The sequence below is a fragment of the Ranitomeya variabilis genome, chromosome 3 (assembly GCF_051348905.1).
Source record: "Ranitomeya variabilis isolate aRanVar5 chromosome 3, aRanVar5.hap1, whole genome shotgun sequence".
NCBI lineage: Eukaryota > Metazoa > Chordata > Amphibia > Anura > Dendrobatidae > Ranitomeya > Ranitomeya variabilis.
The window spans coordinates 74,264,963-74,288,397 of record NC_135234.1 but is presented as its reverse complement, the minus strand read 5'-3'; the positions used below and the strand labels follow the sequence as shown (position 1 = coordinate 74,288,397).

General features: G+C 42.6%; 1 protein-coding gene across 1 annotated transcript in view; it reads left to right on the top strand.

Annotated features, from left to right (window-relative positions):
- Window positions 1–23,435, top strand: part of VEGFD (vascular endothelial growth factor D) — a 119,901-nt gene that overhangs the window by 77,982 nt on the left and 18,484 nt on the right. The window contains exon 4 of the mRNA XM_077294179.1: window positions 2,046–2,191. Coding sequence (XP_077150294.1) covers window positions 2,046–2,191 — 146 coding nt within the window. The remainder of the gene's footprint in view (window positions 1–2,045; window positions 2,192–23,435) is intronic.

Here is a 23,435-nt window from a genome sequence, read left to right as displayed (position 1 = left end):
GAATTCCGATACCCGCAAGTATCGGCCGATACCCGATACTTGCGGTATCGGAATGCTCAACACTAATTGAGAGGCATATTTTTTATACATTTTCTGTCAATGAAGCTGCATTTGTCGCATTTTTTATGGTGTTCACCATTTGGATAAGATAATGCCAGGATAGGCAATGAGATGACAAATTCAGCCCTCTGCCTATAGCTTACTGTTTAGATGCCAAGGTCTCTATTAACTTCAACATCAACAGGATTAAACAACCTGGATAAGAGTTATCTTCAAACCGGACCATCCTAACACAGTGACAGCTGTAATATGAAGCTGACATCCAATGCATATGGAGCAGGTTCAGCTCCTGAGCCTGCTCCACACACTCCCTCCACTCTTCATACATTTCCTGTGACATCTGACATAAATATACAGCAAATATTGACCAAATATATTTCAGTCTTGGAAATTCAGTCTTTCTTTCAACAGACTTATCAGACATGGAGGGTTAGTTCTGTTTTGACACTACATATGCGGGAAATAGGACAACTTGGTCATTTATAAGTGTTCCTACAAATGAAAAAGCCCATTATGTCAGAGATATCTTGACTTATCTTTATCCAAAAAGAAGTGTTTAAAATATGATAGTGAAAAGTGGGGGTTCTCACAAAAAAAAAAGAAAAAAAAGATCAGTTTAAAAAGTTACAATAAAGCCTAATTAGTGGGCCCAACTCAACGGTCTAAATAGATTGAGTAAGCCATATAGAAAAATGGTAATCTGCATTGGTCTAAACTTATAGCATTATCTCTAGTAACATCCAGGCCTTCAAGTGTAAGTCATTGACAAATCCACGGTTGACAATTATTGGCATATGGGTAATAATAGAATAGTATAGATCACTAGGAAACTAAATAACTTTATTTTGCCCTGTTTCTGCTGGGACTTAGCAGCGGAGGTTGGCATCCTATAAAATATATGGCAATGGTGTCCCCTGTCACCAGAGGTTCACCCTATTAGACCCTTAATTGGACCTATCTAGATCAATGGTCATAATAATTAATAAACAAACAAAAAATACTAGTCAAAATATTTTTTAATTATCCTGATCCCAAAAGATGATCCCCCAGCTAATAATATACAGTTAAATGCATTCCGAAATAAATCAGCAAAAAAACACATTACTACATGGTTTACCACTATCATGGCATAGCTTTGTCTCGGTGGATTTTCCCTCCCGCTATTAGAGGTTTCTCAGGATAAAGTGTTTGGTCCACAGAAAAAACTCTATTGTGGAGCACTCTGATCAGATGCCCGTGTATGCGCCTAGATGGATGCCTTGCGTTCACTTATGCTTCATATCGCATAAACTTCAACATCACAGTTTCTACCAAAAATATACACACAATGGGGAAAAATAAGAGAAAGTATCTCTTGTATCAATGTTTGTTAATATGTTCTTTCATAGGAACAAAAAAACAGAACGCCTACAGGAAGCATGATGGAGACTAATGGTGTTGATGGACCTCATTGACTATATTGGAAGCCATTGGGTTTCCATCAAGTTATGTCAAGGGAGCTGACCACATTTTTAAAGGAATATTCTCATATTCTTAAATAGGTAAAATTTTAAAGTGCTTGTGAAAACTTTGCAACTGAAGAACAGAGGGATTTTTAATTCTATTGCTGCTTGCTGTCTAGGTTACTGTCAACCTCTGCAGTCTCTTAACTTATCCTCTGCAATCTAATGGACAAGAAGTGCAGGGGTTACAAACTCTTTTTTTATAGGGCTTGTAAATGAAGATGGCATGATTTGATGCTGCACTGATGAAGCTTTCTCTCCTAGTAGCATGGGAAAGCGCACAGTTCTGGTCAGCAGCACTATTATGCCATGGTCCAAACTGTCAATCATCAGGAGCACACCGCCCCCTTAGCAAGCAGGAAATTGAGATCTAGAGGAGCTTGTGCTCCTGAAGATATAAAATGCACGTTTTGTACTTGAATATGGACAGTAATATGTTTCTTCTCATACTGCACCCTGACAATGCTTATTTTTTTTCATTAGGTTTTTCAAATTTCCTTGCCTTTGACTCAAGCGCCAGAACCTGTAACTATCAAGATTGCCAATCACACAAGCTGCAAATGTTCCTCTACAGGCTCTCGTTATACACCTACCATCATTCGCCGATCAGTGCGCTATCCAGAATATGGGTAATTATTACGAGATTTCTTCAGTTATTTGCCTGCATCTGACTAGTAATAATAGTGTGTACAACACTCAGGAAATACTTTATCAAATCAATTTTAATGGGCAACTGACTCAGTGTCTGGCACTCATTACGCTTTGTACGGAACATTTATTTTAAGAGCTAAAACCATGCCATTATATTTTCCACTTCACTAACATTCTTCTTATAGAAGAGGACGTTTTTATTTATTTAAAAATGGAGTATACAGGATTGTCTTTGTGTTTAGTGCTGATACATTCCTATGTTGTATTTGATTACCACATAAAATACATAGACAAGGGTCTAATTAGGGCTCATTTACATGGTAAGATTTTACCCCATGATAAAGCATCCATCAACTATGTACAAATTGATAATTGCTCATTTAATGATCCAATATTTCTTATATTGAATAAAATCATTATTTACCGGCATTCGCCAAAAGGGTAGCAAACAGTTTCCTTATAGATTGTAAGCTTGCGAGCAGGGTAACTGTTGAAATGTGTTATTTTGTACTATTTTTATTGTCTATACATGTCCCCGCTTAACTCTAAAGTGCTGCGGAATAAGTTGGTGCTAAAGAAATAAAATTATGATTACAATTATTATTACTGTGCCGCAGTAAAGTACACACATCATTCTACATCATTATGACACAGCATAAGAGAACGACGCACTAAACTATACATCAAACTTCTATCTATACTACACATACACGCAAGCTGAAAAGAAAAATAGGAAATACAATAAAGTACAATGAACCGTGATAGGGGAAGGGTAATGGGAAAGAGGGTTTAAGGAGGAGTGGGAAATCACAGGCCCAAAGATTTATTGAAAGACAACACACATGGAGGGGATAAGGGGAGGAAAAGGGAATTAGTACTTCTTCTTGACTGTGGTCATTCCAGATAGAATAGTCTCTGAGCAGGCTGTGTATCAGCCTGCAGCAGTCCCAGATGGACTTGTTCTCCCTCCTCAATATGTGCTGGTTCCTATTGACCCAAATAGCTTCCTTAGTTCATGAGGTGCCAAGCATTCTGGATGGTTCCTATGGTATGAACTCCAGGGAAGAGTCCGTAAAGTATTGAATGGTACAATAGGCTCGCTTTGGGGACAGAATTCCTCAGGTCGTCCTCCAGGACATCCAACAGCAAAACAGCAATCCCAAAATACATGCCCAGATGTTTCCTCCATGAAGGGGTATCTTGGGCAGTATCGGATCTTACACAGATTCCAGGTGTGCATGAATGACCAGACATGCAGCCCTTTCTGTATCGCTATTCTCGACAGGTCCTTACGCCCGTTGGTCAACCTGTTCAATGACAGATTAGTACACACAGTTTTCAACGTGTCGGCATAGAGACCTGGAATGTCCTCTTCTTCATCTTTGGTTCTGATGAGTTTGTGAATAGTCTTTGGCTTCCACAAATCAGGCTTAAGTCCCTCAAGTTGGTGTTCCCTCATGAACCAGACAATATCTCCAGAGAGCCAGGGTGCTGACCAGTTGTAGAGGTGGGAGTGGTCACATTTATTTCAGTGGAGTCTCCTACAAAGAGGAAGCAGGGAAAGCAAGACATGGAGCTGCTTGAGGAGCCTCTCGTGACTCTCAGAGTACGACAAATGCAGTCACATGCGAAGGAGGTCCGCAGAAGGGTGGGGATTTCTGGCATGTCCTTCCTTCTCTTGCATGGCTCCTTTCAAAAACTTGAGCCCCAAAAGATTGGAGACATGTAAAACAACAAAACAGAGAGCATTCAGACTCCTTGGGTCTAGCGCTGGCTCTCCACCACTGCTCCGATCTGTCTATATTGGCTCTTGTGGTAACGTTATACTGTAACTACAGTAGCCAATCACTGAGCTTAGCACCACATGGTGCAGTCTGAGGAGACACGGGGGGTCAGCGGGTGCTCTAGTCTGCTGGCTCGAGACCGCATGGACCAGGGCTCATCCCACTGAATGTCCGCTCTCCTTTAACCGAGGGCATAATACTACTCAGACAACACAGGGTGAAGGAAAAACAGCATGCCAATACTTTATTGAACTACAAAACAGGCAATAACCCATAGAACAGTCCCAGCAAAATACCCAAGAGGGTGCAAATTAGAGTTTCACCCTTCCGCTGACTCGCCGGGATTAGAGCAGCTGCGACTTTGGAGCTTCCAGGGCTGACTACCTGATCTTTGGCACGAACAGAGAGGAGGTAACGACAAGCTTAGTAAGCCAACAGCCCATTGAGGTACACGTCTTGGTCTTAAGTAAAAGTGCCCTTTAGGATTACAAGACTTAGACCAAATATTGATGTAAAAAAAGAATATAAAGTTTCATGAAAAGACAATAAAACATTCAATATAAAAGACTAGAAATAACCAAAAGCAAGAAGCAAGTATGTGGAAAAATTACGTTTATGCAAAATATTTGATTATACAAAACTTTTATTACCAAATTTCAAACATTCTTTTGCTCGATGCCAAAGCGTGCGCTGAAATCCAAGAGATGTCTGCAAAATGTAACAGAGCAATGCGTGTCTAATGAAACTTCTTACACAATAAGCAAAAATTCCTTACAAAAAAAGCAGGGACATTATTGTCTGCATTCCTACACACATGTGTTTGTACCATGAATCACCACGGGGGGGGGGGGGACTTCAGATCTTTTTTTGCCAGTGAAGGGTTTTATGAGGTAAATATAAATTGATTCAATATGAAGAATAGTTTAAATAGTTATATCTGAAAGCACGAGGTTATGGCCCTGTCAGGTGTGTCTCCACGTTGTTCTCATTTTGTCCCCGGGCAGACTAATATGTGGAGCCATGGTAGAGCATGTTTTCTGCACACGCCAGGAGTGAGGACAAAGGAATGATAAACACCAATCCTTCAGCGCCGTCTGCTTCTTATTAACCTCTTCTGTTTGACTCTGATCTCCTGCAATGTAAAATTACACAAGTCTGGGCCTAAATAATACGAGGATTGTCTCTGAGGTCAATTAATTTGATGCAGGAGGTATGCTGACAATAAAGAGTGGATCATAAAATTGTGCACAAAAATGCACTCATATGAGGTTTTTAGTTTGACAAAGTGCTCTGTAAGACATAGCTCATGTCTGACCGTGGACTGGCTGGAAGCCACTGATGAAAAATGTAGTCCATAATATTGTTTTCATCACTGAAAAATTCTAAATGTTAGATATGCCATAAAAAGGTTAAAGGGGTTGTCCAGTTTCAGGAAAATTGGCCCCAAACGCTGTAAAATACCTAAATAACAAGAAGAGCAGCTACTGACTCACCATGGATCCAGTGCCAGCTGGATCAATGGTCCAGTCTACATGTTTTGGGTGCAATAGTGATGTCACATCAACAACGTGTGACAAGTAGACAAGTAGAAGTTGCACTGATGATTTAGAATCATCCACTTCTAGAAAAGTTGTTCTTGTGTCCTGGATCTCTAGGAGAAAGCTGTGTCAGGGAAAGTCTCCTGTAAAGGTACCTTCACACTAAACGACTTTGCAACGATAACGATAGCGATCCGTGACGTTGCAGCGTCCTGGATAGCGATATCGTTGTGTTTGACACGCAGCAGCGATCTGGATCCTGCTGTGATATCGCTGGTCGTTGCTGAAAGTCCAGAACTTTATTTGGTCGTCAGATCGGCGTGTATCGTCGTGTTTGACAGCAAAAGCAACGATGCCAGCAATGTTTTACAATGGTAACCAGGGTAAATATCGGGTTTCTAAGCGCAGGGCTGCGCTTAGTAACCCGATATTTACCCTGGTTACCATTGTAAATGTAAAAAAAAAACAGTACATACTCACCTTCTGATGTCCGTCAGGTCCCTGGCCGTCTGCTTCCCGCACTGACTGTGAGCGCCGGCCGGCCGTAAAGCACAGCACAGCGGTGACGTCACCGCTGTGCTCTGCTTTTACTTTACGGATGGCCGGCGCTCACAGTCAGTGCGGAAAGCAGACGGCCAGGGACCTGACGGACATCAGAAGGTGAGTATGTACTGTTTTTTTTTTACATTTACAATGGTAACCAGGGTAAATATCGGGTTACTAAGCGCGGCTCTGCGCTTAGTAACCCGATGTTTACCCTGGTTACCCGGGGACTTCGGCATCATTGGTCGCTGGAGAGCTGTCTGTGTGACAGCTCTCCAGCGACCACACAGCGACGCTGCAGCGATCGGCATCGTTGTCGATATCGCTGCAGCGTCGCTTAATGTGACGGTACCTTAAGACTGAACTAAGATAAGCTGCCAAGACCAGGTCTTTCAGAGGAGTGACTGCTGGAAGCATAAAGGCTCTCAGGACAGCCAGGAGCACTCTTTGTTGCCTCAAGATAAGAGCGTGAGAGAGCGGACACTAGGCTCATCCCCCCTCCACCTCAATGCATGAAGGTGGTATTGTGTTACTCTGTGTAAAGACACTGTGTGTGAAGACAAGTTGCCTGTGAAGTGACTTTCATATCTGTTTGCTGGAAGCATTGTATAGAGAGAAGTGAAAGACAGAAGCTTGTGCAGCGCCCCAGAGACCTGGTCGTTGCAGTAACATCGATCTGCCACTAAGGGGAGTGATGGTACGTCTGATGGCACCAAAGGAGTTCACCTGACCAGGTATCACAGGCACCAATACACTTCACCGTCTGGCCTCCAGGGGGAGCTAAGGGTACTATGCATTAGGCCACTCCTCACAATCTGGTAAAACTGGGGGTTGGATAGAAAGTGAGAGAGAAGCTGACTGGGTTTTTGCCCAGGCAACACCTAGTGAGAGAGAGGGTTGCTTGAGAAGATTCAGGGGGGTCCCTGTCAGGGGTGGGATCCTGACAGAGGCCTAGCGAACAGAACCGAACGTTACGGAACCGCGCCTGCACTGATTTGTGGCGGTATCTTAAGAAAGGACAAGAAGCGAGGTTTATTATGAAGCAGTGAGAAACGAGATCACAGCAAAAAGGAGATAATACCGGTAGGAGTCGTGCCCCGAGATCGGCAACATCCTACTGAGGTGCGTAGCCGGTGGCCGGAACGCCGAGGAAGTATCGGGCTCCAAGCATTACTTCAAACAGCGGCAGGACAGCTAATTATAGGTTGGCTGTCTCACCTAAGCAGACATAGGGGGCAACTGTGGGAGAGGGGCGTCTGTTGTGAATTCTGCTCTTGGGTTCCCTCCAGTGGTTGTTGGTAGTAATGCAGTTGTCCCTGGGTTGCAATCCTGGGCAGGTGTCCCTGCTGATTGCAGCTCTGACTGGGATATTTAGGTGTGCAGGATTCATTAGCCCTTGACAGTTGTCCATTGTTCTTGGAGGTTTTGCATCTCTGTCTGGTTCCTCCAGCCCTGCTGCCAAATCAGCAAAGATGAGTGTCTGGTTTTGTTTCTACAGCACACATGCTGTGTGCTTTACGATTCAGTACTATTCAATGTTTTTTCTTGTCCAGCTTAGACTGTGTTTGGATATTTCAGTCAAGTTGGATTCTCAGGAGATGCAGATATACATTCCATGTCTTTAGTTAGATGGTGGAATTTTTGTATTATCTGCTGTGGATATTTTTAGGGTTTTAATACTGACCGCTTAGTATTCTGTCCTATCCTTTCCTATTTAGCTAGCGTGGCCTCTTTTGCTAAATCCTGATTTCTGCCTGCGTGTCTTTCCTCTAATACTCACAGTCAATATTTGTGGGGGGCTGCCTATCCTTTGGGGGTCTGCTCTGAGGCAAGATAGAATTCCCATTTCCATCTATAGGGGTATTTAGTCCTCCGGCTGTGTCGAGGTGTCTAGGATGTGTTAGGTACACCCCACGGCTACTTCTAGTTGCGGCCGGTGACAGTTTAGGGTTTGCGGTCAGTACAGGTTCCACCTACTGCTGAGAAAGTCGCATGCGGCTCCAAGGTCACCGGATCATAACAGTACAACTGGCCTACAATGAGTTAAATGCATCTCAGAAGAAGGGAAGAAAGAGCCTTTTTTTTTCTGTAGCCTGCTTTGTCTTTCCTTCCCTCTTTTTCTCTGGGTGGCTGAGGAGTCTTGTGCTAGCATGGATGTTCAGGGATTAGCTTCTCGTGTAGACCAGCTTGCTGCTAGGGTACAGGGTATTTCTGATTATATTGTTCAGACTCCAGTTTTAGAGCCTAAGATTCCTACTCCTGATTTGTTTTTTGGGGACAGGTCCAAATTTTTGAGTTTTAAAAACAACTGTAAACTGTTTTTTGCTCTGAGACCTCGATCCTCTGGTGATTCCATTCAGCAGGTTAAAATTGTCATCTCCCTGCTGCATGATGATCCTCAGGATTGGGCATTTTCCCTGGAATCTGGGAATCCGGCCTTGCTTAATGTAGATGCCTTTTTTCAGGCTCTAGGATTATTATATGATGAACCAAATTCTGTGGATCAAGCGGAGAAGACCTTGTTGGTCCTGTCTCAGGGTCAAGAAGCGGCAGAATTGTATTGTCAGAAATTTAAAAAATGGTCTGTGTTGACTAAATGGAATGATGATGCTTTGGCGGCAATTTTCAGAAAGGGTCTTTCTGAATCCGTTAAAGATGTTATGGTGGGGTTTCCCACGCCTTTCGGTCTGAGTGATTCTATGTCTCTGGCCATTCAGATTGATCGACGTTTGCGGGAGCGCAGAACTGTGCGCGCTGTGGCGTTGTCCTCAGAGCAGATGCCTGAGTCAATGCAGTGTGATAGGATTCTGTCTAGAATGGAACAACAGGGATTCAGACGTCAGAATAGGTTGTGTTTTTATTGTGGCGATGCTTCTCATGTCATTTCAGTCTGCCCTAGGCGTACAAAGAGGATCGCTAGTTCATTTACCATCAGTACTGTACAACCTAAATTTTTATTATCTGTGTCCTTGATCTGCTCATTATCATCATTTTCTGTCATGGCGTTTGTGGATTCAGGCGCCGCCTTGAACTTAATGGACTTTGAGTTTGCCAGGCGTTGTGGTTTTCCCTTGCAGTCTTTGCAGAACCCTATTCCTTTAAGGGGCATTGATGCTACACCTTTGGCTAAAAATAAGCCCCAGTTCTGCACACAGGTGACCATGTGCATGGCACCAGCCCATCAGGAAGATTGTCGATTTCTGGTGTTGCATAATTTACATGATGCTATCGTGCTGGGTTTTCCATGGTTGCAGGCACATAATCCTGTGTTGGATTGGAAGTCTATGTCTGTGACTAGTTGGAGATGTCAGGGGGTTCATAATGATGTTCCTTTGATGTCAATCTCCTCTTCTTCCACTTCTGAAATTCCAGAGTTTTTGTCTGATTTTCAGGATGTATTCGATGAGCCCAAGTCCAGTTCCCTTCCACCGCATAAGGACTGTGATTGTGCGATTGACTTGATTCCAGGCTGTAAGTTTCCTAAGGGCCGACTTTTCAACCTGTCTGTGCCTGAACATACCGCCATGCAGAGTTATGTTAAGGAGTCTTTGGAGAAAGGACATATTCGGCCATCTTCTTCACCGTTGGGAGCAGGATTTTTTTTTGTTGCTAAGAAGGATGGCTCCTTGAGACTGTCGGGACCACACTCAGTCGGAGCAGCCTTTGGAAGTGGGGAATCACCAGAAATAATACACAAGACACGTCTCGTATAGTATATCACTGGGAAGCCTCTGAAGCACGCCTGCCTTCAAGGTGCTATCCCCTCTTTATATAGTTGTACAGGTAGTTTCAGTGGTTATACAAGTTTTGCTTGTTTAAACAAAGAGAGAAAAGAGAAGACAAAAGAAAACAGTTTCGGCTATGTGATAGTTTCACAACAAACAAAACAGTACAGTTTCGCCTAAGTGGCAGTTTCACAAACAAAAAATAGGATTTCACACTATGGCTAAAATGTCCTTGAATGGACAGGTCAATATTGATCACAAATTCTTTTTGGTTCATTGAGGTAACCATTTTTGTTCCGCTCTTCACAATCCCCCCTTTGACATATTCCATTCAAAACCTTGTCATATAGACGATTATTTTAGTCATTCTTTTTGTGATATTAAAAAAAACTTTATATTCTCGCATCCATTACACAAAATTTATTTGTGCATACCGAGATACCCTTGAATACAACCTTGAATAAGACATATATAATTACAATAACTATAACTGTATGTATTAGGCTTTGCATAATCCCGGTAACCCACCCACCGATCCCCCTGAACCAATTGGCCGGGTTAAGAAAAGAAAAGGTATCTGACCACCAGCTATCCTTATTTTGGTCATTGTCTTTGTCATACTGATCCCTGAGTCGTTGTACGTCTTCTAATTTAAATCTCATACTCATAGTACTATTCGGGTCTATATAATGACAGCAGGTGGGTCCGATGATTTGACACATACCCCCTTGTGAGGCAGTTAGGTAATCCAATACCAGGGTATGTTGGTTAGTGACTATTATAAGCTGATTCTGTACAGCTATACTAGTATTTATGTTGGAATAAGTTTAAATGCAACAACTCCATTCCTGTTGTAGTCTGCATTGAATGTCTATGAGTGTTCATTTGTCAGCTATGCTGTGATTGTTAAAGTTTGTAAAAAAAAAAAAAAGGTCACAGGACACTCACTGATTGCATCATTCTGCTGCTGTTTCCTTCACAGAGAGACATGTGTTACATGGACTAGATTATATCGGTAGTTACTGTCAAAGCTTTCTTATTTTGTTCCAGTTCAAGCTGCATATATTAAACACAGTTTGCCTTACGTTGGATTCTGCTGCTTATATGAAGCAACACGCGCTGCTGTGGTAATACTCCGGCTAACAGGTTATGGGCCCAGCCACCGGAAAGTAAATGGTAAAAAGCCCAGTCACCGGAATAAGCAGCGAGCCAAGCGCAGACAGCACAGAGGAACCCCCGGAATACAAGGACACCGGAACGCAAAGGTACCGCAGTGTACAGAGCACCGGACAGCGCAGCTTAAAGGGCCAGTAACAAACAAAAAAAAAGAGGTACAAGAGACAAGAATGTCTACAGAAAGGAATGCAGTGAAGTACACAGTGCCAAGTCTCACAAATCACAATTACAGCTCCTGGAAATTCAAGGTAAAGATGTTACTTATAAGAGAGGGTACATGGAAATGTATTGAACAGCCTGTGCCTGACCCAGTACCGGGTGATTGGCTAGAGACTGATCAGAAAGCACAAAGCACTATTTCCCTCAGCATAGATGATAACCAGATTGTACATGTATGCAAATGTGATACTGCAAAGAAAATGTGGGAAGAATTACAGAAAGTGCATGAAAGGTCAAATCTCAGCAATAAGCTATATCTTATGAGAAAGCTGTATCAGTCTAAATTAAGTGATGGCCAGCATATGCAGGACTATATCAGAAACACCCTAGAGATTGTGGAGCGCCTAAGGGGTATTGGTGAAGAAATTAAAGATTTTCATGTTGCTGCATTACTATTAAGTGGTCTTCCAGAAAGTTATGACACGCTTGTGACTGCATTAGATGCCAGACCAGATGATGAACTCACACTAGAATATGTGAAAGGGAAACTTGCAGATGAATACAAGAGAAAGTCAGAGACTATTAGCAATAATATATGCAAAGCAGAAACAGCATTAAAGACACAGTACTTTTCTAAAGCTCAGAGTCATTTAAAGGAAACTCGTGAATGTTTTGTCTGTAAAAAGCCTGGTCACCTTAAAGCAGACTGCAGAGTGTGGAAAGCAAGAATGAATCAGTTTAAAAAGCAGGACAGTCATCAAAAGGTTAAAACAGCTGTAAAGAAGGAAGATGCATGTATTGCGACTGCATTTGGGGTCAGCACAAGCCCATATGCAAACCATGTTTGGTGTATTGACTCTGGAGCGACTGCTCACATGACACGTGATAAGGATTTCTTCATTAATCTAGATGAAAGCAAGTCTGAAAAGGTAATTTTAGCTAATGGTCACTATATGACATCAGAAGGAATAGGAGATGGTTATTTCCATTGTCAAGTTCAATCCTCAGCACAAGTCAGAAAAATCCCAGTTAAAGACGTGCTGTATGTTCCCAAACTTGAAAGTAACCTTTTATCTGTAAAGAAGCTTGCACAACAAGGAAATATAGTTACATTTAAGGATGACAGATGCATCATTTCAAAGAAGGGTCATACCCTTGCCGAAGGAAAAATCAAAGATGAACTTTATCAGCTGAAATGCAATGAAACTGTTTACAGTGCTAGACAAGATTTTCATAAGGACTGTATTCATGTGTGGCACAGACGCCTAGGCCACAGAGATCCAGAAGCAGTAAAGAAACTAGCTCAACTTGCAAATGGTATTGCAATCAACCAGTGTAATCAAACAATGAAGTGCACAAGTTGCCTAAAAGGGAAAATGTCCAGAAAATCGTTTCCTAAAGTAAGCACTACTAAATCTGCACAGATACTGGATTTGATACATACAGATGTGTGTGGTCCAATGAGTGTTCTTACTCCCAGCAAGAAGAGATATTTTCTCACATTCATTGATGATTATTCCAGATATACTGTTACTTACCTACTTCAAAGTAAAGATGAAGTTCCACAGAAACTTGAAGAATATCTTGCTGCAGTTCTTAACAAATTTGGAAGAATACCAAAGGTACTGCGAGCAGATAATGGAACTGAATATACAAGTGGTAAAGTGCAAACCATCCTGAAAAAGAATGGAATCGTGTTCCAGACAACCGTTCCATACAACCCAGAGCAGAATGGCACAGCAGAGAGAAAGAACCGAACTCTTTGTGAAAGTGGAAGAAGTATGCTATTTGATGGAAACCTACCTACAACATATTGGGGAGAAGCCATCATGACTGCTACCTATCTTCAAAATCGACTGCCAAGTAAAGCTACAAGTAAAACTCCATATGAGTTATGGAACTGTGAGAAGCCCAACCTGAAGCATCTCAGGATATTCGGAAGCAAAACTTTTGTGCATGTTCCCAAAGAAAAACGTTCTAAGTGGGAATCTCATGCAAAGGAAGGAGTTCTTGTGGGGTACAGTGAAACTCAGAAAGGATACAGAATCCTGCATCCACAGACCAACACAGTAACAATCAGCAGAGATGTAGTGATTGATGAAAACTCAGTATCGCTCAAATTTCATGAGGTTACGCAAATAATTCAACCTAAGGAACAAGAATTTCAGTCAGTGATTCCAGACATTGAAGAGAATCTCAAAGAAAATACTGAAGTCTGGATATGCTCTGAAAGTACTGAAAAAGAAACAGAAGAACCAAGCCAACCTCAGGAGATCAGAAGATCAGAAAGATCAAATAAAGGAATTCCAGCTAAACGCCTTTCTTATATGGTCAGATCAATTCCAGAAGAAGAGCCACAGTCATGGCAGGAAATGCAAAAACTGCCTATTCATAAGAAGCAAAAATGGATAAAAGCTGCTGATGAAGAAATGGAATCCCTTCATAAGCTCAAAACATGGGAGCTCACAGAGCTACCTCAAGGCAAGAAAGCAATTGGATGTAAGTGGGTCTTTAAGAACAAATATGACTCTGAAGGTAATATTCACCGTTTTAAAGCAAGATTGGTCGCAAAAGGATATTCACAAAAATATGGTGAAGATTATGATGCTACTTTTGCTCCAGTTGCCAAGCAAACTACATTCAGAACTTTATTATCCATAGCTGCTGTTCAGCAGATGAAAGTAAGACATTTTGACATCAAAACAGCCTTTCTACATGGAGACATTGAAGAAGAGCTGTACATGACTCAACCAGAAGGCTATGTTAAAAGGGGTAAAGAGAACCTTGTTTGCAGAATGCAAAAATCTCTCTACGGCCTTAAGCAATCAGCAAGAGCATGGAACACTAAGATGAACAAAGTGTTAATCGACGAAGGATTTAAAAGGTCTCAAGCGGATCCATGTTTGTATACAAAAGGTGTATCACAAGATTGGATGTATGTTATTCTATATGTGGATGATGTAATAATAGCGCATCAAGAAGAGAGAGAAATTTCAAAACTAGGTCAAATTCTGAACAAGCATTTCGAGACCAAGGACCTTGGAGATGTGACATACTATTTGGGAATCCAAATCCAGAGAGAGGAAGATGGAAGTTTTCTTCTTAATCAAAATTCTAAAATCTCCACAGTTCTAAACCAGTTTGGAATGTCAGAAGCCAAAGGCATATCAACTCCAATGGATCCATCTTACCTAAAATTGGAAGGAGAAGAAGATCTGCTACCCACAAATGACAGTTACAGACAAGCAGTGGGGGCACTTCTATACATAGCAACCACAACCCGTCCAGATATCTCAGCCACAGTGGGAATTCTCTGCCGACGTGTAAGCAAGCCACGCCAAAGAGATTGGAATGCAATTAAGAGACTTCTTCAGTATCTTAAGGCAACCCAAGAGTTAAGTCTAAAGATTTCTGCATCAGGAGATCTAATTCTCAGAGGATATGTAGATGCAGATTGGGCTGGAGACTCAAGTGATCGAAGATCAACAAGTGGTTACTTGTTCAAGTTAGGACACACTTCAATCTCATGGTCGAGTAGAAAACAAGTGTCAGTTGCATTGTCTTCTACAGAAGCAGAATATACATCAGCTGCTCATGCAAGTCAAGAGTTAATTTGGTTGAAGCAACTTTTGGAAGAATTCGGCAAACCACTAGCTGAACCAACTGTTATCTATGAGGACAACCAAGGATGTATCAAGCTCGCCAGCAGTGAAAGGATAAGTGCAAGAACAAAGCACATTGATGTTAAACATCATCACTTGCGTGACTTAGTAGAGCGTGAAGTTCTAAAGTTTGTTTACTGTGAATCTGACAAGATGTTAGCAGATGTTTTGACAAAGCCATTGTCAAGAGCCAAGTTTGAAGAATTCAGAACTGCAATGGGACTAACAGGATAAGCAGTTGTTGAGTGGGGGTGTTGGAATAAGTTTAAATGCAACAACTCCATTCCTGTTGTAGTCTGCATTGAATGTCTATGAGTGTTCATTTGTCAGCTATGCTGTGATTGTTAAAGTTTGTAAAAAAAAAAAAAAGGTCACAGGACACTCACTGATTGCATCATTCTGCTGCTGTTTCCTTCACAGAGAGACATGTGTTACATGGACTAGATTATATCGGTAGTTACTGTCAAAGCTTTCTTATTTTGTTCCAGTTCAAGCTGCATATATTAAACACAGTTTGCCTTACGTTGGATTCTGCTGCTTATATGAAGCAACACGCGCTGCTGTGGTAATACTCCGGCTAACAATTTAATATGTCCAATATGTCCCAGATCTGGTCATCCAGATAATCCGTGGCTCTAACTAATTTATCCCACATCTGTGTTAACATAGGATAAATAAAAATGGTACTAGCAATTTTGTTGGGAATTCCCATTTGTACTATATGTGGCCTCCCCGAGGGACGTGGTGAGTTATCTGCAGCTCTTTTATACAGTGTGTGCTTGGGCACGGCTTGCATATTCACTTGTTTGTTCGAAATTATGAAAGTAGCCGGGGTTAGGCGTCCTAATGTACAAGTACCCTTTATACCTACGGGAAGCCATTTATATGCTCCTTCTCCGCATATCCAAAATGTACCCTCAGGCAGATCCCACAAAGCTGAGTGCTGCAATACCAATCTGTGAGCCAAATCCACAAAACTAGATACATTCTGAAGCATACACCAAGAGGGTTTTTGTCCCAAGGGGCTACAGTACCCGGCTGCGGGATTCCCACATACATGCATTCCGTTGACATACTCATCGGATTCATTACAAACCAGGTTCCCCGGCTTACTTGTACAACTGTTTGCATCACCTTGGGGGAACAACTCGGAATGTTCCCATTTTCTATTATGTATGTACCTTTCCAATACTGTAGGTTTGAAAGCATCAGAGGAAGGGGTGGTTGTACTGAAACTGAGCTGTAGATTTTCAGTGGGGACCTGTCCTAAATCAGTTAATCCAGTCTTATTCCTAGGTACCCATGCTCCTCCTCTGAGTGCTAAATATTGTAAGTTGCCTATTTTTCCTGTAAGATTGCCCTGCCACCAAGGAAATTCTACCCATCCCACAACTGGTATGGCGATTGTAGTATTCCATAGTCTAGTATTGCCAGGTTGGTTGTTGGACAGGTTGTCTGAACAATTAGGCCAAGCGAATATTTCTTCAGCTGACACGGGAACTGCTAGAAAAGGTATACTTGTGGCTGATACTGGTGAATGGGTACAGATCCAACAATCTGCCAGGGGTTGCGTATTATTTAACAAATCATGCACTAATTTTCTATGATGTTGTACGAATCTATTGTTCAAAGGGGCTAGAGAATTCAATCTTTCCCATGCCTCCGTTGAGGTTAACATTATTAACATCAATATCATGAGTCTTATACTGCTTTTTTGCAATGGCTTGCATGTATCCATGATGCCTTTCCTTCAAGCTTGACTGCTGTTGGAGTTGTTAACAGGACTTGGAAAGGTCCGTCAAATCTCGGTTCCAGAGTCTTTCTGGTGTGTCTTTTCACGTAGATTTGATCACCAGGTTCCAACTTGTGGCCTCCTTCGAGATTTTCTGGATCTGGAAGGGAAGCAAAAACTTGCGAATGCACTTTAGTTAAACGTTTTTGTAATTCTTGTACATAAGCAGTTAAAGTCTCAGTATTCAACATCAGTTGTTGTGGAAAATAACAACCCAAATTTGCTGCTCTACCAAAAAGAATCTCATGTGGTGACAGCTTAGCCTTCCCCCTTGGGGCGTTTCGGATGGAATACAGGGCAAGTGGTAGACACTCGGTCCAAGGCTTTCCTGTTTCTGCCATGGCCTTCTGGATTTTTAATTTTATTGTTCCATTTAATCTTTCCACTTTACCTGAACTATGTGGGTGATACGGAGTGTGAAACTGGTTTTCTACTCCCAACATTTTCATAACATTCTGGAATATTTCTCTAGTAAAATGGGTACCCCTATCTGACTCGATCACCTCAGGCATGCCGTAACGGGGTATCAGTTCATGTGCTATTTTAATGGCAGTAGTTTTTGCTGAGGCTTTACGAACTGGATAAGCCTCTGGCCACCCTGAGAACATGTCCACACACACAAGCACATATTCGTATCCATTGTACCTAGGAAGCTGGATGTAGTCGATCTGGAGTCTTTGAAAGGGATACAGTGGTCTTACATGATGCTTGGTTGGGGTTTTAATGGTCTGACCTGGATTGTGTGCCAGGCATATAGCGCATGCAGCACACATGTTCCGAGCGAAATTACCAAAGCCTGGAGCCAACCACCTTTCTTTTACCTTGAGCGTCATACCGTTTGCCGATACATGCGTAGGTAGGTGGAGGTCACTCGCCACTGCGGGGTACCAGGCTCTGGGTAAACACAACAAAGTTCCTTTTTTCCATAATCCTTGCTGATCTTCTGCCCCTTTTTTCTGCCACTGCCCTCTTTCTTCGTCGTCTACCTGTTTCTGAGCTTCCTTTAATCTCTCCTCATCATCTTCAGAGCTATCTAGTGTGTGGGCATGATGTAAGGGTTTACGTGCTGCCTGTTTTGCTGCTTTGTCGGCTTTATCGTTACCCCTGGCTTCCTCGGTGTCGAGTCTCACATGTGCAGCTACCTTTATCACCGCTATTTCTTTAGTTTCTTGTGCTGCCTCCAGAATCTGTCTAATGAGGAGGCATGTTTAACAGGTTGGCCTGAAGCAGTCATATAACCTCTGGCTCTCCATATTACGCCAAAATCGAAAATAATGCCATGTGCATATCTAGAATCAGTGTATATGTTTGCTGTCTGATCTTTGGCTATTTTTAGAGCTTCAACTAATGCCGTAAGTTCTGCTTCTTGTGCAGACTGATTAGCAGGGAGAGGTTCTGCTTTCAGCACTTCATGCTGAGTTACTACCGCATAACCTGTATGAAATTGTCCATTCATATCTGCATATCTACTGCCATCTATGAAAAGTTCAAATGTAGCATTACAGAGTGGCTTGTCACGTACATTACGTAAGCCCTGAGTCTCTTGTTCCATTAATTGTACACAATCATGCATTGACTCTGATGGGTCAAAGGAGTTGGAGAGTGCAGTTTCCTCAGGTATGGTACCCCCCTCAGACTCTAAAGGGAGCAAAGACGCGAGATTAAGAGTCTGAACCCTGGCAAAGGAAATGTTGGGCGGCAGTAGTAGGGAACATTGGAGACGGAGGTGTCTGGCCTTTGAAATATGTTTAGGTTGGACCTGGTTAAGAATGCCATGTACATCATGAGTGGTCTGAACTAGAAGTGGGTGATCAAGAACAATCTCAGAAGCTTTATCTAATAACAGTGAAATTGCGGCTACTACTCTTACACAAGAAGGTGCGGCTCTAGCTACAGGGTCCAGATGAGCTGATATGTATGCCACAGGTCTCTGTTTGTTTCCATGTTTTTGTGTGAGCACCCCTGTAGCATGTGAGGATATCTCAGCTGCCATCAATTGAAAAGGTTTAGTGTAGTCTGGGAGTCCCAGAGCCGGAGCTGATACCAGTGCTGTTTTCAAAGAGGAAAATGACTGTTTAGCCTCTTCACTGAGGGTACCGTCACACCGTGCAATTACGGTCGCTACGACGGCACGATCCGTGACGTCGCAGCGTCGTATGACTATCGCTCCAGCGTCGTAGACTGCGGTCACACTTTGCAATCACGGCGCTGAAGCGATGCCGAGGTTCGCTGGTAACCAGGGTAAACATCGGGTTACTAAGCGCAGGGCCGCGCTTAGTAACCCGATGTTTACCGTGGTTACCAGCGTAAAAGTAAAAAAAAACAAACAGTACATACTGACCATCTGATGTCCGTCAGGTCCCTTGCAGTCTGCTTCCTGCTCTGACAGTGCCAGCCGTACACTGAGAGCAGAGCGCAGCGGTGACGTCACCGCTGTGATCTGCTCTCACTTTCCGGCCGGCGCTCACAGTCAGAGCGGGAAGCAGACTGCAAGGGACCTGACGGACATCAGATGGTGAGTATGTACGGTTTTTTTTTTTTTACTTTTACGCTGGTAACCACGGTAAACATCGGGTTACTAAGCGCGGCCCTGCGCTTAGTTACCCGATGTTTACCCTGGTTACCAGCGAACTCATCGCTGGATCGCTGTCACACACAACGATCCAGCGATGACAGCGGGAGATCCAGCGACGAAAGAAAGTTTCAAACGATCTGCTACGACGTACGATTCTCAGCAGGGTCCCTGATCGCTGCTGCGTGTCAGACACTGCGATATCGTAACGATATCGCTAGAACGTCACGAATCGTACCGTCGTAGCGTTCAAAATTGCACTGTGTGACGGTACCCTGAGTGAATATGGCGTGTTGGCAATACAGTCATATAAAGACTGCATGAGTTGACTTGCATGTATGATCCACTGTCTACAGTGTGAAACAATACCCAGGAAAGCACGCAGCTGTTTGTGATTCCTGGGTTCAAGCATGTTACGTATGGCTTCCGTACGTTGAGGTGTGAGGTGTCTGATGCCCTGTGATATGCAGTGACCTAAGAACACGACTGTTTGTTGACAAGCCTGGAGTTTCTGTCTATTTACTTTACAGCCTTCTTGCGCTAGGAAAATTAAGAAATTAACAGTTGAGGTAACTGCCGTCTGCTCATCAGGGCAACAAATAAGTAAGTCATCTACATACTGTAGAATGACTACTCCTGGTTCTGGGGTGAAATTTTTCAGCACGGTCTGCATTGCTTCAGAGTACAAAGTTGGTGAGTGTACCATACCTTGTGGCAATCTTGTCCATGCTAATTGTTTACCCTTGAATGTAAAGGCAAACAAATGCCAACAGTTCTTATGTAGTGGCACAGAAAAAAATGCGTTTGATAAGTCAATTACCGTAAAATATGCAGCAGTGCTGGGAATTTGAGACAGTAAGGTATGAGGATTCGGTACCACAGGGGTGACCGGTGCCAAAACCTTATTGATTTCCCGTAGGTCGTGCACCATGCGATATTTCACCATAGTTTCTTTGGAGGAAACTTTCTTTTTAACAGGATATAAGGGTGTATTGGCGGGTGACCTGATTTCTACCAAAACACCTTGTAATACATAATCCTGAATTTGTTGAGAAATCGCCAGTTCTTGCTGGGCGCTGATGGGGTATTGCCTAAGCTGAGGTAAAATGGTTCCCGGGGCAGTTTCTAACAGTATAGGAGCTACTGATAAGAATCCTACATCAGTGTCTCCTTTTGCCCATAGGCTGTCAGGAACCCGAGACAAGTCAATTTTTGCTTGTTGAGTGCAAATTCCGGGAAAATCCTCCATTGCCTGTATTCTAGCATATTGTTCCAGAGTTTCTGCATCTTCAGGGATGGTCAGCATAACTGTGCCATTTTCTCTAAAATGGATGTTTGCGTGCATTTTACTTAAGACATCAGTACCCAGCAAGCAGGTAGGTGCACCTTTAGCAAATAAAAATTTGGATACAAAGGTTTTAGGGCCAAAGCTCACATTTAAAGGTTTTGTAAAGGGCAACGCCTGAATTTTACCATCATACCCTTCTGCATATGTAACCTTTGAGGATATATTGTCAGGATATGGTAAAAAGTCCTGATTTAAAATGGAGGATGTTGCTCCCGTATCTATCAGAAAAGGTACATTTTTACCCTCAACCTCAACTTGTATTATTGGTCTTCTAGAAGGAAGAGAGACCTGCATAACCTTCAGTCATTCTGAGCTGTCTGTTTGATCAGGCGCTGGGTTATTTATCCTATTTTTGGGTACAAAGGTTCCTGAATCTATATCTGCTTTTCTCTTCCTACATTCCCTTTGGAAATGTCCTGGCTTCTTACAGTAATGACAAGTAAACTTTTGATTAGTAGAGCCAGTATTAGCCTGTGCAATTCTTACTGGCTTAGAATTTTCTCTTAAGTCCATTTCTATCCCTACAGCTTTCTGTCTAGCCAGGTGTGGGTCTTCCAAGGTTCTCCAATCAGGGGTTGCGGCCTTAAGCTTTTCCTTCACTTTTGGAGACAATCCATCTATAAAGGTTTTTGTAACTAACCTCATCATTCCTGAAGCGGTTAGATCCATGCCTTCATCTCTGAAATTATTTTCTACACTTAGATAATATTCGTCTACTGATTGTTCAGATTTCTGAGCCACCACTCCCGTTGTTCCTCTCTGCCTCTGTTTTTCCCTCATGAAGACCATTAAGTGATCTATAAATTGCGTACCTGATTCTATCGTTTGTAAGGCACCATCTCCTGCCTGGGGCCTATGTACCTGTAGATTTGCTAATAGCTCCTGGAAGAGTCCAGGAGTCATTTTCATTCTACATAATTCTTCTCCATCTGCCCAAACTCCAGCGTGAGTCTGAATAATTTGCTGTATATATTGTGCAAATCTAACTGGACACTGGGTGGGATCTGGTGCGTTATGCAAGAGAGACATGCCTTCAGCGGGGGACCAAGGGAAATATTGTCGAGTTTGGTGATATCTAGTTCCCATTACTCCGTCAGCACCAGGTTCCCTAAAGGGTCTTGGTACTACCCTAACAGGGGCAAGTACAGCGCCATGTCTAGGTGTACCACAGGCTAGGCAATCATTTCTCCAGTCTGGATTTTGTTGTCCACAGTGCGGACATACCCATCCTCCTGGTCCGGCTAAACTTTGAGGTGGTGTTTGGAGAAAAGATGGGGCATGTGGGTTAAGGTATGGGGGTGGGGTGTTCTTATATTCCACATTTTGTTTTTCTCCATAGCCTGCGGGTCTAATACACCACTTTTTATTCTGTTGATTATATGTCCATCCCTCTTTTTCTGCTACCCTAGAGACATCAATCAATGCTTGGATCTGATCTATCCATTTCTTGTCTCTGATTATGCCTTTTTTTTTTTTCCTGAATTCCTTCCCATTTTTTCCTACTAAAGGCTTCTGCCTTAGTAACTCCAAACTTACTAAAAATCTTTCTCAGCCCCTTAGTGGCATCTTCACCACTTCTCTCCTTTATGATAGTATAGATATCTAATTCTTCTGGTTCCGACTTTGTTTGCTTATTCCCCATTTTCTTATCCTGAGCTTTTTTCTTTTCTTGCCCTAGGTGGCGTTTGGGTATGAGAATACCTCGTTACCTTCTTCCTAAGGAGCTAGGATGTTTAACGGCTTCTGCGTACCATGCTGATGTAAGAAAATCCTGATTCCTACACCTATAGCAAACAACACAAATGCAACCAGACAGAGGATCAAAATACAACGTATCTTGTCCCAGGCTAATTTATCTGTCCTGGGCTCATACTATCATACACTTATCCGTCACCAGGTTTTCGTCAAAGACAGGATCAGAGATTGAACATAGGCGCGGAGGTCTCCCCGAAAGGACGCAACCACGTTGCCCAGTGGGACAATCACTTCTTCTGTTTCAACACCCTGGGCGGCTTATAGGGCTATTCCCAACTTCCACACACCTTCTATTCACATTCACTCTCATTCAATGCCGTACTCCGTGAGGTGGTCAATTCCTAAGTAGTTCAAGAACCCGAGCTATAGGTATCCTTCTCTACTAGAATTACCCGCTAAAGGACACGACACAGAAAATCTTACGGACAGTGCAGGGCAGATATGAGATCTAACAGTGTCTCTTACCTGGCCAGGTTTTTATTCATCTGCCGTCCATTATCCCAGATTCTCTTTTCGTTCGTATTCTGCCGGTGTTCTTGAAGGAGTACACAGACCTCGGGTCCCTGTTCGGGCGCCAGGAAATGTCGGGACCACACTCAGTCGGAGCAGCCTTTGGAAGTGGGGAATCACCAGAAATAATACACAAGACACGTCTCGTATAGTATATCACTGGGAAGCCTCTGAAGCACGCCTGCCTTCAAGGTGCTATCCCCTCTTTATATAGTTGTACAGGTAGTTTCAGTGGTTATACAAGTTTTGCTTGTTTAAACAAAGAGAGAAAAGAGAAGACAAAAGAAAACAGTTTCGGCTATGTGATAGTTTCACAACAAACAAAACAGTACAGTTTCGCCTAAGTGGCAGTTTCACAAACAAAAAATAGGATTTCACACTATGGCTAAAATGTCCTTGAATGGACAGGTCAATATTGATCACAAATTCTTTTTGGTTCATTGAGGTAACCATTTTTGTTCCGCTCTTCACAAGACCCTGTATTGATTATCGCCTCTTGAATAAGATCACGGTCAAGTTTCAATACCCTTTACCTCTGCTTTCCGATTTGTTTGCTAGGATTAAGGGGGCTAGTTGGTTTACTAAGATTGACCTTCGGGGGGCATATAATCTTGTTCATATTAAGCAGGGTGATGAATGGAAAACTGCGTTTAATACG